The sequence below is a fragment of the Gigantopelta aegis genome, chromosome 6 (genome assembly GCF_016097555.1).
Source record: "Gigantopelta aegis isolate Gae_Host chromosome 6, Gae_host_genome, whole genome shotgun sequence".
Classification (NCBI taxonomy): Eukaryota; Metazoa; Mollusca; class Gastropoda; order Neomphalida; family Peltospiridae; genus Gigantopelta; species Gigantopelta aegis.
In genome coordinates, this window is record NC_054704.1 from 57218249 (window position 1) to 57241348 (window position 23100).

The window sequence follows — 23100 nt, forward strand, 5'->3', positions numbered from 1 at the left end:
TGTTTCAAAAGATAATTTCGACCACTGATGAATATGTCAAACTATTCAAAAACTAATAACACATGCTATAGCTGTCTTATACGAATACTCCATGCAAATAATACTCATTACATATGTTTAGCCACACAAATGCTGATACAAAATGAAGAATTCTGGACAACAAAGTTAGCACAATAAAAGAGAATTGGTCCTGGGGAATTGGACTTCATTAATCATCTGCCATTAAATCAGTACAAATAACACTGTTCCTTTTTCATCTACATTACATGTTACGATATCAACAGTACTGAATGGAAACCTGAATACAAACACAGAAGGAAGTGGATCTGTAAATGCCAAAATGTACAATTTACTACATGCTAACAGCTTTTATATCAGATATTTAAAAAATAATGAAAAATAAGCCAAATAAGTCAACAGTTTTTTTACTGACAAATATATGGATAAATTTATTACTTTATTTTTATTACTTTTTATGCATCAATAAAAAACATCAGTTTATTTTTCATTACATAACATTGTTTAAAATTTAATATTGACTACTTTAGATGCATGGCAGAGACAAAACGATTTGAGCAAAAAGCAGTGACCATTTCTCTTGAAATAGCTTAAAGACTAGCACTGTAGCATGCCATGTGCAGCTTACCCTTGGACTAGGTGAATAGTCCTGAAGGCGAGACAGCTGCACAAAACAAAAACAAGTGTGATCAAACAGTAACATGTTCGTATGTTGTTTTGACCATTACTCTGTAAACTTCACACAGAACCAGGCTACATTTCCTCCTAACAGATACAAACATGAAATACTCGGTATATGGTCAATGTACAGAACAATAAAATATCTATTTCAATGAAATCAACATCTTTAATTATACAATGAATTCAAAGTATGCTAGATATTATATTCCCATCTTGCATACATACATACATTAAAAATGCAAGAATGATAGTTTTGTTCACGTGGGACTTACACGAATCTAGTCTTGCATAACCTATTTTTTAATCATGCATTAACTTAGTACATCAAATGTATGGTTGTGATGAGTAAAACAAAATGAAATGGGCTGCCTATTATTTTTTGGCTTAACAATAAATGGTGTATGCAAACTTTCAATTGTCAAAGGGACTATATATGTGACCATTGCATGTTGGCCAATAATTATAACATTAAAGATAAAGATATTAAATATATTAACTACTTGTAAATATTATTGCAACTGACAAGTGTGAATGGATGGTAGCATTTACACTGTCCCCATCATCTTAAGTACTGGACTATAAAATGTCTCTACATTGTTTATTATAACAAGAACAGGTACTGCAATTTCCATCTTTCTACCACTATAAATTCTTAAACCAGATCAACCAACTAATAAAATGTGACATTTCACCTAAGGCCCATTAGGAGCTTTTGCTTCAACACTAGAGTAGGAATCTTGCTTTCATTGAAATATTCAAATAAAGAATGCTAAAGTAAACACAAGAGCACACGTCATGCAAATATGGATATTATCACGGAAGTACCAACTTAACCTGTAAAATCACGGCCACTAACCCTAGTTATTAGGCATGCAGTGTAAATATTATGGACTTTACCATTAAAATACACATTATTTATTATTTCTTGCTTACATTATCAATTTTGGCAGAATCCAATATGTTTTTGGTTGTGATATTGTTTATAGCAGCTCAGTGTCTGTACTTACACTCTGGACTCAAATCTTGAATGACGTCACAGACATGTAGTTTGTATTGTTTTGTTATGACACTCAAGTCTCAAGACATTAAACACTTGAAGCTTTAAAAGTTTTATAAAAATACGAGGTCTTTTATGTACATTGTATGTATTAAATAGAGTTGGTGACTTTAAAGAAATATGTTTTTAAAAAACTAACCAAAAGTCCATGACAATTTAAATTATTCACAGCATCAACTCCATGGTGACCATATTCTGTGAGCAGGTTGGCCAATAATTAAAAAAACACTACTAAATCCAGAACATTTCAGTCCCTCACTATTCCAAACTACTATTTATAGAAGTATGTGTCATTCCCTATAATTAACAATAACACCAGGTACTAAATGTCATATAGCTTGTATTATAAACTTATTTTTGTTCCTATAGTATGAAATTAGTTTCATGTGCTTCACTACCAAAAGACAATTACTAGTTTTGTGCATTTGTGTTTAGAGGTTCAGAGGTCACTTGATGAGATAATGAACACATGAACACATGAACACATTGGACAAATACATTGACATGACATACATACATGTACTGCGCAAAGTTTATTGTTTCAAATACTAAAACAGTCACTACAAAAGACATGTATTGTTTAAAAGCACAGATTACATGTACTTTTTTTCACAATATTTTATCCAACAGCATATATTTAAAACAGAAAACATGTACACATTATCATCGTACAAAACCAAACTCTTATAACAGGTGTTTTCTAGCTGATAAAACATGGGGAATGGATATGATGGTAAAAGCAACGATGTTAGTTACTGAAAGCAAGTGACAAAGCAAGACAAACAGTTACCAGCACTCGGTAGTCTGATTCATGAGCATGGTAGCGCGGAGTCAGCCAATTGGGGTCTTCAAGAACATTAGTTTGAGAGCGATCATCATGGAACTTTTGCTTCCTAGGTGCAAAAAAACAAACTAAAAGGTGCACACAAACCAACAGATTGGAATGATGACAGGAGAGGAAATAAATACAAGAAAAACAAAAAGAATGTAGCTTTTGAGATTATTATTTTTTAGTTTTAAATATTTTAATATTCTTTTTTTTTTCTTTTTCTTTTGTAATTTTTTCCCAACAGTGTTTTAAACTGTTGTAATAATTATTAGTATGTAATCTATATGTAAATCAAGTATGACATCACATCATGAGTTTTCAAATTACATATACTGTAAATTTAATATAAAATTTTTTTAAATTACCAATATCAATATTTCTGCACATGTCTGACATTTGACAGCGTTAATTTAATAAACAAATTTCTAAAATTGTTATATTAAAAACATGTATTTCATACCTTTATTTTAATATACATATATTTCCGTGATAACAGTATTTAGTTGAACAGAAATACAACAGAAATATTTTTCATGCAGTGCATAAATTATGAGCTGAGAGTTGTAAAACTGATAGGCTTCCACACTGCTGGTGTATGTAACTGCTGAAAGGAGACGTGCTCAATCAGGTTAAGATTTAATACACCCAGTTACCGACGTCAAGTACTCTTTAGCTAACGTATCGTCCTTTGCCTTCTTGGTTATCTTTTCATCCCTGGGAAATATTTAAAACTTTCATACTGCTGTCATATAAATCAATCAGGATCTAATACACATGCAACAACTTAGAATCAAGTAAAAACTATGAATGTAATTACGGTTATGGGTACATAGGTTATATTAAACTTTGCACAATTTAATTGACAGGAGTACTGATATACAGTTTTAGGAAAATTTAATTACCAGCACCATTTCTCTACTTCTCAGATTTTACAAATTAAAACATTTAATGTAAGTACTTAAAGTAAAAATTGAAATGGTTTCAAATCAATTTTAAAACAAATGAACATTTTTGGTTTCTTTTGGTTACTGAAAACTTTTGAAGGGTATCCTCAAGATTTATGACTTTACAAAACACCCACAACGTTAAACCTCGGATAAGACTTATTTATTTTATTAAAGATTGTCTGTTATTTCTTTTACATTCATTGGGGTATGAACAACAAAAATCATCCATAAACTGTGAATTGGCAAAGCCATTCACATATAAGTTTGCATATTTATTTTGTTCATACCCAGATAAACATAAAAGAAATAACTGCCAATCCCTATGATTAAATTTGAAACATATTTACTAATAATAACACTTAAAGTTCATATTTTATTTTGAATAATTTTGTTTTGTTCTCGACAATAACGCTCAGTAAGACAAATTACCAATATAAAGTTACGTCATCATGTATTACACATTCCCTGATGTTATTTTTACATTTATCGACAAATTCACAAACTTGCATTGCTATGGCTGGATCAATGGGATGATGTTAATTGTAATGAATATAATGGAGATATAATTATTCTTCAATAACTGTCACTGTGACAAATTTTTATATTAAGTATTTACTGTTCTAAAAACAACAACAATTAAGTGGTATTATGTTAAAATTAAAAATACTATTTTAAACAAATTAATGTGCAGTTAATTATTTTTAAAAACTAAAATGAAAAATACAATTTGAAGTATAATTCAGTTCAGAATACTTTTAGTAAAAATCATAGGTATACATGTATAAATTCATGTTAAACAAGTTGAACAATTAATTCAGAAATAACATGTCAATTAAGATATGCTGCAAGGTTATCACAAATCTGTTTAACCTACTTTTGTTATCATAAATTTCTTAACTTAAATCAACCTAGATTCTTAACAATGCATTTTTAAATTATGGTAACTTTTTTAATAAACTAAAAATATATGAAACTAAATCAAATGGGTAAATGTTTAGCTCTGTGATTAAAAACTAATCATAAATCCATGATTTTTTACATTTATTTTAAATACATACCGGTACTCATTTGTGCAACTACAAATGTGACTAAATTATAACATGGATTTGCAGGAATAAAATGGAGGTCAAATTAAGGATGTTCTGTTAGTTATGAGGACATAACGTGATGTATTGTTAGTTTAACTTCAACATTTTCAATGTAGAAACAAAGACTTACTTTGACTCAAATTCTCGATCAAGTTTCTCGAGTCGCTTGACATTCTGAAGCAGGAGATACAGCGTTAGTAAAAGGATTACAGATCTAAACCCGCGAGTCAGTGTTTTAGTATGATACTCTTCCTACTACATCTTAGAAAGCAAATAAAGAACACAGAAACAAATACAGTGAACTACACAAATACAGCAACTAAGTACCAAATACTGGCGAGACCCGGGACAGACATGCTCGGAAGTCTAGTGGTACATGAGCATGTAAAATATATTGGACTTGGACCAAATACTGTCACGGTAGTAAGCAAATACAATTTTGTTTCTATCCAATCAACTGTGCAACACAAACAAATTGCCTAGTTTTGACCATGTGAAATTTTTTTTTTTTTAAATTAGTCATAGCACATAAATGCTTTCCCATCTTATTGTACTATATATATAAAAGTATTTGAGATAAAAGAGAAAGGCCTTATTGCAGGTGTTTACAAGTTGGGCAATTTCAACCACAGTTAAGGAATTAATCACGAATTACAATACAGCTCATCAGCAAGGCAAGCAGACTGGGCAAACCCAGGCTGAGCAGACCCATTACAGTACATTGTACCATGGTATATATAACCCAGCAAAGCAAGCCAAAGTCTTATTTAGCACAGCATGTGTTTATTGTGCACAACAATATATACCAATAGCAAACCGCATAGCATAATATATGCCTCACTTGCACTACATTGTGTATCAAATAGTTAGACGCAAACAAACAATTCCTTATAATTAACAACAGTAAGGATCCAGACAAATAATTGTCAAATATTTGTCATATTTTATTACAATAGGAAATCTGATTGGGTTTTTTTTATCAAAGTGTGGCAATAACATACACAGAAAAAAGCAGACATTAAAATTAATCTGATTTAAGCTGTTATTTTGATATGTATGTGTTCCGTTTCAGTTTCACTTCTTTTTTCCCCATGTGGCTTATCTACAAGGTTTCTACCAAACAATGATTTATATATACTCTGTCAAAAAAGAAATGCATAGGTAAAATATTCATGGAATTATCTCTTTAATACAAAGTGGCATAATTTCATTATTTATGATGGTATCACAGTCACATTTGACATGAGTATGTGACAATGTTCTTGCTATAAACTGGAGGCGTTTTCATCACCAAACAGCGTCGCACGAGGGCGCTGAAATCAGTATCTTGTGTGGCCACCAGCAGCAGCAATCACTGTGCGACATATCCTTGGCATAGACTGAATGCGTCTCTGAATCCAGGCATGTGCAATTCTAGCCCATTTTTCCTGCAGTGCATGTGACAGTTGCGGAAGCGTCTGAGACTCTGGGTCACGTTGGCATACACGTCTGTCCAGTTAGTCTTATAGATGTTCAGTGGGATTGAGATCTGGCGATCTTGATGGTCATGGCAGCACATTAATGTTCTCATTCTGTAGAAAATCCATTGTTACACGTGCCGTAAGCAGCCTGGCATTGTCCTGCTGAAAGAGTTCTCTCTGTCAATCCAAAATGGGTAGCATGTGACGGCGAAGAATTTCATCCCGATAGCATACAGCTGCCAGGTTGCCGTGTACAACACAAGTTCACTTCTGCTGGTGTATGAGATGGCTCCCCACATCATGACACTCCCTCCACCGAATCTGTCAACATGGGCGACGCAGTTGTTGGCAAAACATTCATTGCGGCGTCTGTAAACACGCTGTAGAAGGAAACGTGACTCGTCGCTGAACCATACTCATATTGGCCAGTTTCCCAAACCCATAAACCAGCTTCTCGAAGTCGGTTCCGAATGGTTTGTACAGACACCCTTCTCAAGCCAGGTATGCATCCAGCAGTATTCGTTGCTGTGGCAGTTCAGTGACGCAAGTGCAGAACCCGATCTTGTGCTGCAGTTGTTATGCGAGGTCTTCCATTTCTGGGCCGGTCTTCAGCGATTGAAACTGCTGGTACCTGTCCCAGAGACGTGAAATGGTGCTCTGATGGACGTTCATGTAGCATGCGACTGCTGACTGCGATTCACCTAACTGGAGGCGGCCTATTGCAATGTTTCGATTCGGCAGGTTTAGTCTTGGCATCTTGTAACTCGTCGATGTTGAAATGGAAATGAGGCATCATTGCGAGCATTGCAGCTTTAAATATCCATCACTACCCCAATCTTTTCCTCGAGTTTCACGTGCATTCGCCAAAATCTTACCATTTCACGCCGATTTCCTGCAATTGTCGCACAACGTGGTCATTCAGCAACAAACATGGGCAACATTATACAAAAAAATACATATTTTGTAAAATCAAACACTTTTCTTCTTTTCCTATCACCTATGTGTTTCTTTTTTGACAGAGTATATAACACAATAAAGCATTCCACAATATTCAAAGTTAAGGAAGTACTACAAGAAGAATAACATTAAATGTATATCACCAAGGACAAAGAATAACATTAAATGTATATCACCAAGGACAAAGAATAACATTAAATGTATATCACCAAGGACACAGAATAACATTAAATGTATATCACCAAGGACACAGAATAATATTAAATGTATATCACCAAGGACACAGAATAACATTAAATGTATATCACCAAGGACAACATACAATAGTGAACAGGTTTACAACTACTTTTAAAAAGGCTAGTAATATTTAAATTGAATAGTTTCTCATTTTCACTACTGGCGCCTATCAACCCTCTATATCACCAAGGACAACATACAATAGTGAACAGGTTTACAACTACTTTTAAAAAGGCTGGTAATATTTAAATTGAATAGTTTCTCATTTTCACTACTGGCGCCTATCAACCCTCTTTACTTGTTGGTTATATTCAAATTCACAATAACTATTTTGCACAGACTGGCCTTCATATGAGTAATGTTTGCTGAAGCCGACTCAAAACATTTGCCCAGATTTACTTTCTTGTCAGTCATGATTTACAATTGTTCCTTCAATTTCCTGTGTGTATGTGTGTGTGTGTGTGTGTGTACGTACGTACGTGTGTGTGTGTGTACATATGTGTATGTGTGTGTGTGTGTATGTGTGTGTGTGTGTGTATGTGTGTGTGTGTGTGTGTGTCTCTGTGTGTCTCTGTGTCTATCTGTTGATCTGTCTGTATGTCTGTATTCAACAGAGTAATAAACATGTATAATTAAAAAAAAACTATTATTAAATGTAGTACGCATATAAACAAAGTGGACTGGCAGATTTGCTTATAACATCACTGATACAGAAAATCTGTATTATAGGCCTGTAACGTCACTGTTTTTACACACACCACTGACAGTTCTTTCTTCTCATAGGAAGTAAAGTGATTCAACAACAACAAACTGTAAATTATCCATTTTTATTTCTGTTTTTTTAAAGGAATACCAAAACTATTTTCCTTTCTTAATAGGTTATAATCTGAGATTACTGTAAATCAGGAAACATTAGCGAGCATAAAATGTTAGGGAATTAGGGACGTCACACAAGATAGTAATATTTCATGACAATAAATTTAAAGAGACATACAACAGACTGTTAAAAAAAAAAACATTTGTGTGATTGTTTTGTCTGTGATTAACTGAAGACACAATGGTTGCATACTATTGATTAAACCGAACGGATAGCAAACATCACTAGTTAGTTACCATGCACATTACTGCAATTTTCTACTAAATTCAAGATGTCTGGAAACTGCATAACGTTAAGATTCGTCAAAAACATTATTTCAGCAGATCCTACAAATTAAGCTTATTCTTTTCTTAGTTTTTGATATGATGACCTCACTAAAGTTCTACGTTGCTAATATGTCACTTATTTGGATTTTGCTAAATTTTAAGATCGCTATTTTATGATTTACAGTATCACATTATTTTTTTTAGCTAATTAGCTCTTCTTCCTCCAATCTTACAATAAACATTTACAAATACATGTATATCATATGCAGTTTGCTGAAAAAAATAAGTCATATATCATATGCATGCTTATATGAACACAATAAAGCTGAAATAATACACACACAAAAACAATAATCTCATATACATTTGATTGTAGGAGGGGTATCGCAGGGAACATTTTGTTTTCAAAATTTTGATTAGCGATATTTCTAGGCAATTAAAAATTGATTAGTAACTACTGTTTCATGTTTTAAAAATGTGTAGTGATCTCTGAAACTTGTGTAGTGAATCGCAACATGATACTGAACAAAATGTTCCCTGTAAGGAAAAGAGAATCCACAGAAATTGATTGACAAGTTTTAAAGGGACCATCCTGAGTTTGCTGATTATAAGATATTTGCTAGTAATAAAATCTTTTAACAATTAGAATTAAATATCAAACACATTTTCTTGTTTAGAATATCAGTGTCTGTATTTTCAATGTGTTTCTGATCATCATAATATTTGTAAGTAGCCCAAACTAGATTCGTTTTCCAAACAATTTTGTATGTACAAAAATATATGTTAGAAAATAAAATGAATTTTGACCTAGTAGAGATACTAAGACAATCACAAATGCATTTAATATACTGCCACTAATATTTTATGCAAAGAAAAATATAATTACAGTCATTAAAAAGTCTATGTTGGTCGACCTCATCTTAACAATCACCAAAGCCTCTAGATAGTCCCTTTAATAATATATATATTATATGCAAACACAATTAATTAACCATGGATGAAATGTGAAATGTAAACCACATTTCTATGCTATGTAGCAGATATTTGTACCTAAAATAAAATAGGTACCGACATAGATATAGTGAGGTTTTCTGAAACCTAGTTCTTAGTGAGTAAAATGTAATTTGGCAACTGCTCCTCTATATAACCTATATAACTGTATCATAGGGAAGAGGGCATCATCTAACAAATACAATACCCTAAACTACATAACATAGCTTATAAAAGCCTTAACTACTTCAGATTTTGTTTTTGCTAGGGGTTTTTGGAGGGTTTTTTCTTATTTTGCCAGTGTCTTGGTGTTTGTATCATTTGACTTAGGCAGTCTAAATTGTAAAAGTCTAGACTTGATCTAAAGCTGTACAAAATACATGCAGTTCATGTCTAGAGAGTAAGTTTCAATCTCGAGATCTAAACTCAGTAAGGTGAACTAACAGGTTTATGACATTCTACTAGTAAATGTTACAGAATGTATGCACTTCTTTAGAAATTTTGAGATGGGTTGGTCGTTTAGGCTTATGGTGAGGCACAAAGTGCCTCACACAGGGACGCGAAGCACCCGAGTTGTTTAGGGGGGTTTGGGGGCACCCCCCATTGGCTACGGGCCTGACATACTCGCAATATAATAGAAAACTCTGGATGCACGTTTATAATTTTAAAGATATTTTAAGCCACAAATAAGGACAGAAGAAACAGCACCTAGAGAAAGCATGATAAGTGTTTAGAAAGTTGAGTACAGTACCTCTAGGTTGTGGAGTGCCCCTTCACTTCCATATTGACGCATGCCTGGTCGGATGTACTCGGGATCATCATACCTCCTGTACAACAAATGAAAATAAGTTATCATGCCATCACTTGCTAATAATGCCTGAAACCAAACCAAGTTTTGTTTTCTCTTTTTCACTAACCAAAGATGTGAGCAGTTTTGTTCCCAAACCAAAACGACAGAATTGGAGGTGGTTTTCCCCATTTAGAGGAGTTAGTTTACCTAGAAATTAAAAAAAATGCAATGCTTACTAGGCAATCTTATACAGTTTTACATTCTATTTATTTATTAACATAAATCTAATATAATGTTATCCTACTTTATACAGCTATTTATTATGTGCAATCTTTGAACCACAGTTCAAGGAAGATTTCCTTATTTTTGTGTAAGATATGGGTTAGCAATTCATAAATATATCATGCCATGTGCGATTGTAAGTTCTAATAATGTGTTGTGTAACATCGTCATGCCATTGTGTCTGTTGTAACAAATTCTCACCTGTACCGCGCCTCTTCAGCTCTTTTCTCATTGAGGATCTCTTCGTAAGTGGGCGTCGCCCAGCCTCTCCGCGGGCCATCGGTCACCTCATTAGGCAGCACCTTCTGAAAACAAACAAAACTATTATTGAAATGTATGGTTTTTGTTACCTGTTGTGTCCATCTGTTTGCAGTAGCCACAGCTTCAAACTGTAAGGGTGTCTGTTTCATTACATTATCAAGGTTTTATAAAATTGATTTTTAAAATTGAAAATGCCTCATGCATGTATCTACATTCAATAAATAAAGGTTTTAAGTCAAATGACTAGACTTAATATACAGACTGATTCTGAAGAACGTCATGGCTAAGCAAAAAGTTAAACCAATATAGGTATGAATACAGCTACTGTTGTTTAATCTGCCTGATCTTATACGACGACAGGACACACAACAAAATAATAACAGCTACAATCTCTCAAGTATTAATTTAATTAATTTCATGGTAATAAACATTGTTTAAAACTGCTATTTTTAATATTACTCCTTCAAAAATTTACCTTTTTGGGGTTTTTTTTTGTTGTTAATATCTTTTGAAGTTGATAATAATGACATTCAGTTACAAAGCAAATTATCATTAGTATAAAATTAACCTGTGATTTGGTTTCCTGTATAATTAAGCTATTATAGTTAATATTCACTGATGCAAGCTTAACATGGTATCAGACTGGCACTGAAGATTGATAATTTACAAGTATATATTAGTTAATGCTGTCCAGACTAAATGTTCTATACAACAATGAAAAGTTGGTAATAGAAACATTAACTAAATGCTACATGTAGCCACATTAAACATTTTCTTCATATCTAAACTATCAGTCTAGTTGATTGTTAGTATTAAAGAAATCAATTCATAAATATCTACATATATTTACAAACGTGCTTTACTTTTCACAAACATTTATAAACAGTGTAAACAGATGAATTATTGTCATTGCACACTTTAAACCATTAGTATTTGTTTCAATTATTGATGAAAGGTTTAGATTAATGGTAATACTGTACTAAGATAAGTTTGAAAAATGTTGATCTCTTCAATAACAGTCTTAACAATTATTATATCGCAACAATAGATACAGGTACATATACTGTATGGTTATTTGAAAAATAATCCTTATTACACTTGCTGTAATTTGCAATTCATCCAATGTCCTTTGGGGTAAACTGTTAACTCTGAAAATGCTGGGGTGTTTTGTGGTGGGGGTTTGTTTTTGGGGAGGGGGGTCTTCTTATTTTTGTTTTTATTTTAAGTTTAATTTTTATTATTATTATTATTATTAATTTTTGGGGGGTGGGGTTAGTGGAGGGATTTACATAAATGTTATTCAAAGGACAATATTACCTTGCCACCTACAATTGCTAACACAAACCTAGGATATGTGATAACTTGTATCTCATCAGCTGATCTAAAAGCCAACAAAGCAAACTAAAATTACATGTAAAAAAAATAATAATAATAATAATTTAAAAAATCAATAACAATTTCTTGTTATGAAATATTGTATCCAAAATGGTAGACAGTTGTTCTTGTAATGTTAAGCTCTAACACACTATTGCTACACAGTACTATGTAGTCAACTATTGTAAAATGTGAGCTGTGGCAGGGGTTTTTGTGGTGTTTACTATTCTCGAAATCTATTGAATATAACACTTAAAAATATAATAGCAGTCATTTCAGCATCTAACATATCTTGCTGAAGACATAAGCCTGCAAAAGAAAACCAGTTCTCAGATTTTGCATTAAATATATATTTATAGGCTCTGTGACGTATACCGGTATTCCATCATAGCAAGACAAGAAATAAAAATAACACACATTATTTTTCATGTTGATCTAGGTTAAACAGTAATGTGGAATAATTAGTGGTTTCATTTTGTTTTTCTGACATGCATGTAAAGTTATCCCAAAAATAATTTGTTTTGACTATTTACTATTTTGCAGGGAACAGTTTGTTCAGTATTGAATCATGATTTGCTATGAAAAGAGATTGCTATATAATTCCAAATGATTAAATAGTACCTACATGTGCTGATCTTTTTTTTTTTAACTAATAAGGAAAGGTTGTAATCAAAACTTAAAAACAGGTCAGAGTCAGGCTAAGCTTTGATCACCGCACCTACGTCCAATTAAGGTTCACACATGGCCATCCAGGTTCTGATATAATCAGCCATTGGATCCGGAGTGGATTTTAAAAATATATTTTTTGTTTAAATATATCCTTATGTAGGGAGAATATAATATACTTGTACTCTTTAATGCCAAATGCTGGTGACTGGTTTTCACTACTATCTAGAGACATCATTTGTTACAGTGATATTAAAGGACTGCCGCATTATTTTGGGTTAAATCTGTCATGGAGGCAAAGTACTGCATGCAAACTGGCTCAACTGCTACTTACGGGATACAGGTAACCCGATTTCTGTCTCAGAAACTCATTGTACTCCAGGTTTCTCAGCATCTGTTTTTCTCTAGACTGTACATCAAAAAACAAATTTCAGTAACTCTCTACTTTGCAATATGCGTTTGATCTGCAAACTCAACCACTGATGAGCAAGGGATGGAGGTCGAGTAGAACAAAGTTTGAAAGGTGAAATTCTGTGAATATGTATACAAGTTATCAAAAGAAATAATTTAAGCATATTTTCAATAAACAATATGGCTGCAACCTTTTTAGTCAAAAGAATTGTTTTTTAAAGTAGAGTGAGATATTTAAAAAATGGATTGTATTGGGTAAAAGATGTCTTCTGCTATTTGTAATTAATTTCTTTTATCTATCTGTTGGTTTCTTAGAAATATATGTACCTGGTATGTACATGTATGTCTGCATTTCTTACCCTTCAACAAAACAATTCTTTTTTTTTTAATCCCTGTCTTCCATTAATACTTATAACTTGTTATGGTAGTAAATTAAGATAAGAAATTTCAATAAAATTGTGCATATAAAGAAAAGATCACACAGACAAATAAAAACAGGGGAAAATAATTATAATTGAAAAATTATAAAGTAACTAATATACCGTATTTTCCTATGTATTATGCACACCGGTGTATTATGCGCACCGGTGTATAATGTGCACCCCCCCACTTTGAACATTTATTCCAAGAAAAAACACATGAACCACAATATAATGCACACCATTTTTTTTAAACCACAAAATCGACAGTGAATGCAAGATGTAGTTTTCTCCCTGTCACCAAATTAACGAAAAGTGAAAGTCAAAAGCAGCGGTATATTCAAGAAACCAAGAAACAAAACTTAAGTTAGGTATTTGAGTACATAGACCTACATGTCACATTAAACAAAGGCTAGTACTTGCGTACTTACATGTCACAGACTCACAAATGCATAAATCAAAACAAAATTATATACCCATACACTGTAAATGACAAATAAATAAATGAAAACAAAAATATAGCATATTACATTTGGTTCTCGTGGCTAACGTGAATGCGCGAGATTTCTAAATTTATAATAGTGTGGTATATTTCCGGTTTGCCGGAAATGGCCGAATTAAATCTCATGGAAATTAAAAATATTTATGGTCCAGTTTTGTCATTTTTGTGCACTTTTTGGCAAGGTATGGATACTTTTATAGATTTATTTTTCATTTATTACAACCATCACAAGTGAAAAGCGATTTTTAAGAGGGTTTTGGCATTTCGTTGTAATGAACACTGTCAATAACCTGTAAAGTACCATAAACTACCGATCGGCGATTTTTCATGGGTGATCTCTGGACATTTTTAAAAGATATTTTTTCTATTGCTATGTATAGTGCACACACCCATTTTTAACCTGTATTTTTAGAAAAAAAGTGCGCATAATACACGGGAAAATACGGTAAGCACAGGAACTTAAGTCCCAGTTGCACATACCTGCCAAAACGTGGATTCATTTGTTCATTGTATTTCGAAGTACAATTTATCAAAAATGCACAGCTACATGTACATGTTTGTTAAGCACGGTCCAAAACATTTCAGTAAATAATCTGTAATGGAATTGTAAATAGTAGCTGGCTCAAAAGTTACAATAGCCAGTGATATGTGCCGAATGCTGGCTATTTCAAAAAGCCAAAATGTTCCAAGAAAATGTAATGTTTTGCAATCAATATAAAGAAGACAAGTCACTGTCCATGTACTAAAACATGTCCATGTATTAAAACAATGTGGAACACCAAACACTAGGATCTACCAAATGTTTGTGATGGACCGATGACAGACAAGACAAAGTTGTCTGTCACACCTACAGGGAGAGGCATGGTATTATTACAACATAAAAAGAAAGCAAAACTCACAGCTTGTGATCGATCATAATTGAGACCTGGAAGACTTGCATAATGATTTCTGTCAGATCGTCTCTGAAACACAAGTCAAGGGTCATCGCACTTTGTGCTGGCTACTTTACTACACATTTTTACTGGGATTAACGGTATCCCCCTGGCACAGATTTTGGAATTTTTTAATGATAAAAATAGGTATAAAGATAACTGGTTCAAAGACAGTACCAGTGTATGCAGGTGGTATGGTACATAATGTACAGTAAAAATGGGAGATCATTTTAAAATGTCCAAATATAAATGGTTACCAAGGACATTAGTTCACAGACATTCTATATGCAAAGTTACAACAAAATGAATTTTAATCATCTGAAGATAAAAAAACACATAAAAAGTTTACAATTTTTAAAATCTGTTAAAAAAATAACATTTGGGAATAATATTCCTTTTATACTGGCATCTTTTCCCTCAGTTATCATAGCAACGTGTTTACAATATGACTTCTCACATTGATGGTCAAAATAATGATGATAAAAGTATGCCATTAAAGTGGTCTACAAAATGACATGATAGCCCCAGACATTTAGGAATTTATCTCTATCCTTGTTATTTTGCACATCAACTGACTGATTTAAAGCTATGTTTGGCCATCTGACTGCACATTATAATTTGTAACGTCATATCAAACTTACAGTGACACATACACAGTCAGACTGATATGTTCTACAGGCAACAGAATATTTACACATCTACGAGTATGCATAGTGAAAAATATATTCAAGCCTGTGTCATTTAGACTTTCTCATAAATAGCTAGTTTACATTTTCACATAAGGATGGTCAAATATATTCTGGTCCTTGATTGCCCTAACACACGTGAAGCATTTTCCTGCATGGCCATGTACACACAATGCCTCTCTCATCTACTGAAAACTGCAAGTTTGACATTAACCCATTAATCACTATGGCTTGTAAAATGTTTTAAACTCAAATATTAGCTCTCCAGATCACTGGTCACCAATCAGTCAGGTAATTATAAACTGAAAGCTTGATATTAACCCATTATGGTGTGAGGACATTTTACTGAAAAGAGCATACCAGTATTACTGGTGGATCAGGTTTCCTTGCGGGCTTGAAAATTGGATTCCACGGGTAACCATGTTTCTGTCAATAACAAGTTGTTTAACACAGTCCGACTTAACAAATCAAAGTGAAATCAAACTTAATATGTGCAACTGACATATCAACTCAAGAACTACAAAAATACTTGTTGCTGGTAACAGAATAGCTCACTGAACAAATGTTTAATATATATATAGATGGAACAAAATAAAACTTTTTTCTTTTTTAAATCAAAACATTTGATTACCGATTCAAAATAGGTTTATCAATAAAGTCGCATGTAAAGCATTCCCACCATTTTGTTTCATTTTAATTTTCTTTTATTATTATTTACGTTTGGAACAATTTGTTACACTGTTATCAAACTTCTGTCATTCATATATTATTTAGATATCATTACCATGTCATTTGGTGATAACAGAGCAAAGTAATGTCTAAAATATAAAGGCAAAAGAAATAATAAAGTAACACGTCAAGCCATGTACACATATTAAAGGTACGCCACAGCCATTTTGTTCCACCTAATACATGTGATCAGTGAGGAATGTGCTAAAATACATTCACGGTGCATGAGCCAGAGGGGAAGCAACATCAGGAACCAAACGCAAGTCAGATCAAGAGATACAAGGTCAGAGGTCACGTCTACAGACTTACATCCGATTGAGGGCGGGGTTTTGCATCTTTCTCCCTCATGTACTGATTGTATTCGTCATTGCGCTGTTTTGCCTTGTCATGCTACAAGAGAAGTGAAGTAAAACTCTTCTAGAGCTAACTGTACAGACCAATTATTGGAAATACAGAAGAGTCAGCAGTCATTGGAACTGACTGCAATCAGTGTTTTTAATGTTACTAATTTGTCTCTCCAATCCACTATCTCAAGGCTAAATATAAACAACTCCAAATCATGTATTTCCAAATGACAAATTTGATGGTATAAACGTAGATGGTATAAATAACAAACTTAAAACAAAATAAACAAAGACACAAATAACTGTTTTAAAGTGGTTTATCTGTAATAAATGAACACAATTTAAGAATTCTACTGGGAGCTCTTCAGTTTATTCTTCAGTCTTTAATGATTACAACATTATCTTGAGACAAACTTATTTTCTGCATCCCCTCTGCCTCCTAATTTATTACTAGTATTTTCCTAAATACCAGTTAATCTATAATAGAATGATGATAACTTTCTTTTTCTTTTAATTTAAAAGTCTGGTTGAATTTGTAAACTTTTAACAATAATATGTGATATGTGAAATAAAAGTGAAATGCAAACATGCACCAAATGGCATGAATAAAAACTAAATTTTAAATGTAAGTGTATATTTTAAGCTGGCATGGTAAACACTGTAACAATATACATTGTATAATACTGATAAGAATACAAACATTTTGAGGCAGTAGAGAAATAAATGTATAATAAATATCATGAATATCTTGTAACTGTTTACTCTGTGTTAGTAGATACTGGTAATTCTATACTACTGACACTTATCCTCATAAAATTAATGTTAGTAAGTTTATTTATTTAAGACAAAGCCACTAGACACTACTGATTAGAAATGACTAAATCTCTATGCTAGGATGCAAGTTAATAGCATGAGGGTGGGGGTGTTTGCAGTAATATGTTTGTACATGTATTTGTTTGTAAAATAAATTAAAGGTACAAGACACTATTATTTAGTAACTAAATTATAATATTCACGAATTAAAAACTTAAGTACATGTACTATAATTTATTATGCAACCTGTGACCTGATAACTCCTACATGATAATTTGAGTGTTATTATGTCACTGCCTGATAACACCTCCGTCGCTAGCATGATAACCTTGTTATCAGGTCACTAGGAAATGAAATGTGCGCATGACAGATGTTTGCTCAATTTTCAAACATCCATTTACAGCAATAATTGTTCAACTGCATAAATAAATATAACATATATAAATGTAACATCAAATTACACTTATTTATCAATTCTCCATTATCTAATTTCGCCAAATAACCACAATATCAAAATGTAGTAACCTGATATTCTATATTTAACAATAGAGTAACAATAATCCCGGTTCGAGCTACTTTCTTATCACAATAATTATAAAACTAAACTACATCAGGATCCTTTTCTTTTTCAGGTTTTTTTTTTGGTTTCTTTTGGGGTGAGGTTTCTTGTTAGATTTTTGTTGGGTTGTTTTTTTCAGGGTTTTTTGGGGGTTTTTTTATTACTATTTATAATGCTGTATCGACAATAAGCAACGCATGCAATGTCACAGTTCTCCTCATAAAGGACACTAACAGCAAATATAAAAGCAGAACGAGTAAACTAACACTATTTAGAAAGCACATCCAGTTTTAGTCCGAAAGCATAATATTTACGTAAATTATATGACGTACATTAATGTACCCAAGTAGACATTTCCAGTTATAAAGTCTAATATGAAACTACTGAAGACATAGTTTATATACTGACTTAGATCAATGTCAGATTTTTTAGCAAAATCTACTTCCACGTTTGATGGTTCAGACTGTAAAAAGTAATTCATTTGCAAAATCAAACAGTACGATATTATAATAAACAGGTGGATTTCTTTAATATGCATTTTTTCCAAAGACAGAACAGTACATACCTTTACATTTAAATTAGGAAACCAATATACATGTATTTGATGTCCATCAACTTGCTATAGATACAATGCATTTTTAATCTAGAAGATCTCTATAAAGAATTTAAACTGTTACGAAATTCAAGCAAAAAAGCACAAAACTATGACTAATATCAAATCTAGCTTCTTGGGGTAGGGGTGGGGAATGTATGAAGCTTTAACTATATGAAGGCACTTTGAGGACAACAGCTGCTTTAAATTAACCTGCAGCCATTCTGCCAGACAACTCACGGAGTAAGGTTTTAGGTCCACGTAGCTGCCATTGCGATCAAACCAGGGTTTTGACCAGCTGTGCATTGTTGGATCAGATCGAGGTCTCTCTTCATAGTCCTACCACAATACATTGGGTCAACAACTAAACATTGGGTCAACAACTAAACAAGGTTCCATACCTACTTACTATTCATACAAAACTGATCAAAAGTAAAGCTTTGTTTTGTGTTTGTTTTGTTTGGGTTTTTGTTGTTTTTGGTCGGGGGCTGTACCAGCAAAAAGCTGGAAGTATAAGAGCTTCAATAGTGTGAAGAATGAATGTAAGATATATTCTACATTTACAGCGAATCCCCTCTAAACTGGACATCCATAAAACCAAATAAAAAGTCCAGTTATAAGACGGATCTGGTTTAAAGAGGTTCTGCACTGGTATTTCACAAGGCAGGGCCGTAGCTAGCGGGGGGTGGGGGGGGGGGGGGCAAAAAAAATCTGGAAAGCATTATAGAAACTTAAAGAAAATTACCTTCTTAACTGTTAAAGGAGTTTTAGACTATTAATTACTCAGTTGCCCCCCCAAACAAAAATTCCTAGCTACAGCCCTGCAAGGGACAGTGAAACATGTCCAGTTTTGAGATAATTCCAGTTTAATGAAGGTCTTGTTTTGAGGCGATTCATTGTAAAAAAAAAAAAATTTAAAGAATCAAAATGTAACTGTTTGATAAGAGTTTAGCGATTATATATAAGATATAGAGAAATGTATATTTTGACACACTATGTTTCTGAAAGAAAGATGTAATGGTTTGGAGATCCATACAAACCAATTTATATTTTTGTTTTAGTATTTTCTTACACACCCATGTATGGGATGACCCATTTCAGATCAATATCGTCTTCAACATATGTTGTAGATCACTTCTGAGCCTTGTAATTGGCTGTTCTGAGGTCATGACCCAAGTGTCCCAAGTAATCATAAATGGACGACGTCATTTTAGTGCGCCATTTATGTCTAATGTCGTCATTAACCTTCTGAGTACTGCAGGCGAGATATCTCGCCTGACGTCACGTTAGTCGACATACTGTACACTGTATACAGTGCATTCCCCAATTCATATTTCCCGCCATTTTGCACACGACACTCACCGGAAACAGAAATATAATAAAATCATTTTTGGGTGGGGGTTTTTAAATGGTGGCTTTTGTTTAAATTTTTTCAATTGAAAATACCTTGAAATTTTGAGTTCACAAAGTGGTTTTTTGCAAGTATTTTCGCTTGACAACAATGGCGGCATGTCGCGGTGATTTTCAGGGATCAATAGCTGATTGTGACAGCTAATTTGATAATAAATTTGATCGTTTTACCAACAATGAAAATTACCAAATATTGCAATATGAATCGTAGTTCGGGTTTTAAAAAACATTCTGGTCAGAAAACCAGTTATCGGGAATAATGGACATAAATACTGGACAGCTGGCCACAACTGCCCGTAAGTAAACGCAACTTTTTAGATTTTTCACCTAATTTTAATCACCATTAGCTGATCTAATAATAATAAAAATTACAAAAAAAACCCACGAAAATAATACTTACCGATTCATATATGAACTTTATTTCATGTATTTATAAAACATTTAAGTGAATATATGTGAGTAAAAATTATAAACTTGTACCCACTCAACGTGGTTTTTGTTAAAAATTAATCCAGTAGTCTAAAGGTTAACTGATACCAGGGCTTCTAGAATTTTATAAAAATCCACTAGCCATGGGTTCAGTGATTTTTAAAATGTACTAGCCATGGTTAAAAATTCACTAGCCCAACTTTAAATAAATACAATTTTACTACTGATAATAATCAGATATGTCACCTAAATAGGGAGCGTAGCTTACAAATCCTTAGATTGGGGTGGAAAAAGAGACGGGCAGGATGTTCATATTTACAAAATAGGTAAATGCTGCATTTGACAAGGGTTTTTTCGCACTAGCTATCGGGCTAGTTATAGTAATTATTTACTAGCCCAACACTGAATATCACTAGCCATGGGAGTGGGGCTACCATAATCTAGAAGCCCTGCTGATACACTTTCAACCTAATGCTGAAGCTTTTTGTTAGGTTTTGCCCGTTAAATCATATTAAAAATTACTTTTAAGGGTGTGCAGGAAATAGAATGATATACTCATGCCCATTGGATTCCCAAAAGTATCTAACTCATGTTCACTCGTTGGATACATTTGGCAACCACTCGTTTAAGATAAATCATCTCCAATGGGTACTTGTGTATTACTCTCTATGTCCCCAATATAATGCCTCACACCAAATAGTAATCATTTCACAAGAACAATAGACACACCTTCAAAGTGAGGTGATCACCATGAGCAGGATGAATCGTGAATGGTAGGTGTGTAATCGTGTTCTGTCTGTCCTGACAGGTACTCCCATACTACATCAGTTTTATCATTCACAGAATCATCATTCAAAATATCAAACAGTTATTGGAGACTTTTTGCTCAGCTTTTGGCTCTCATGTGTGCATGTACTTTGTTGAGGTTTTCACTTTCTAAACTCATACGGAAATCTAACCTAACTGATAAAATTTGCCTCTGAAAGTTAAAGTTTGTTTTGTTTAACGACACCACAATAGCACATTGATTAATTAATTATCAGGTACTGAATATCAAATATTTGGTAATTCTCACACATAGTCATCAGTGGAAACGTCTGCTATATTTTTCCTAGTGCAGCTAGGCATCTTTTATATCCACTTTCCCACAGACAGGAAAGCACATACCACAGCCTTTTGACCAGTTGAGGTGCACTGGTTGGAACATTAAAAACCTCAATCAGTTGAATGGATCCACTGAGGTGGTATGATCCTTCGATGCAAGCACCTCAAGCGAGCACTCAGCCGACTGAGCTAAATCCTTTCTCTGAAAGCAAAACCTCTCAAAGTATACAGACAAAGTGAGCCAAGTGCTGAAATGAAATAACCAACTGACCAATGAATACATTAAAAAAATTTTTAAAACATGACTTTACAATGGTGATTCAGTGTCAGTCATAAGCAGATTAGCTCAGCACTTAATTCATCGTTGGTGATGAAACCACTGAGCTAACAACTGAGCTAAGTCTGAAGAAACTTTTTGATCAGCTGATAGCTCTATTGTGTGGCCAACTCTAATGTGCTGTCTTTGTGGACTATCGGAACGAAACTTCTCCACACCAATATCAACTGACAAATCTTACCTGTCGCTCTTTACCTCCTAGACCAGGGATGGTGGCCATGTAGTCATCGGTTTGCCGATTCCTACCGCTACGACCACTTTTCTGATTAAAAAAAGGACACATTATATTGATATATATACTCTTAAAAAAAAGGTAGGGGAACCTGAAATATTAATGTTAATATCAACTATTAGACCGAACATACATTTTGACCACAGGCATCCTAGTAAAGAATGTTCAGGTCTGTTTATCAACACACCAAAACATATTCCATAGTTTGCACGTGCATCATGCAGTTGCCCCATACACGTGCGTGGGGTGTCATTCTCGATTTTGACAATTTCCAGGAAGGTCGATTAATCACTGTGGAACATTATTTCTGTCAATCTTTTTCATTTTGTTGATCATACAATTGTTATTGTTTTATTTTTAGTCATTTTTATTGTTTGAATTTGCGAATTAATGATAAAAAACACCAACTTTCAAATTTCACTTCTGACCCCAATCTTCCTTCAAGATCTTTGGTGGTCATAAAACCTACTGTAATACTGAACTACCGGTTGTAATGTTTGCCCAATTAATTCACTATTATCATATAACCATTCCCCACAGCTAATATACCTTACAATTTTGGCAATTGTAAATTCTTATTAGTTCCCCTACCTTTTTTGAAGAGTATATATTGGAGCAGGATTATTACTCAATCGATGGTATACTTGTGATTGATTTAGTCATACCAGTGGTTGATTCCTGAATAACACAGAGTACTGTTGACATTATTAGCATTTTATACTTGATATATCAAAGGCTGTGGTAAGCACTGTCCTGTCAGTGATCAATTTTATAAATCCAAAAAGGATGAAAATGATACTGGACAAAAAAAATACAGAAAA

General features: G+C 33.2%; 1 protein-coding gene across 30 annotated transcripts in view; it reads right to left on the bottom strand.

Moving 5' to 3' along the window:
- Window positions 1–23100, bottom strand: part of LOC121375254 (centrosome and spindle pole-associated protein 1-like) — a 121211-nt gene that overhangs the window by 65612 nt on the left and 32499 nt on the right. For 18 of the 30 annotated variants that reach the window (XM_041502621.1, XM_041502613.1, XM_041502601.1 and 15 more), the window contains 10 exons: window positions 22229–22309; window positions 16769–16849; window positions 16091–16156; window positions 15012–15074; window positions 13115–13189; window positions 10681–10784; window positions 10159–10234; window positions 4751–4794; window positions 2547–2649; window positions 647–682 (listed from right to left, as the gene is read on the bottom strand). In XM_041502621.1, coding sequence (XP_041358555.1) covers window positions 647–682; window positions 2547–2649; window positions 4751–4794; window positions 10159–10234; window positions 10681–10784; window positions 13115–13189; window positions 15012–15074; window positions 16091–16156; window positions 16769–16849; window positions 22229–22309 — 729 coding nt within the window. Of the gene's footprint in view, window positions 1–646; window positions 683–2546; window positions 2650–3238; window positions 3300–4750; window positions 4795–10158; window positions 10235–10680; window positions 10785–13114; window positions 13190–15011; window positions 15075–16090; window positions 16157–16768; window positions 16850–22228; window positions 22310–23100 lie in introns of all 30 variants that reach the window. The other 12 variants (XM_041502602.1, XM_041502600.1, XM_041502616.1 and 9 more) reach the window with 10 other exon arrangements.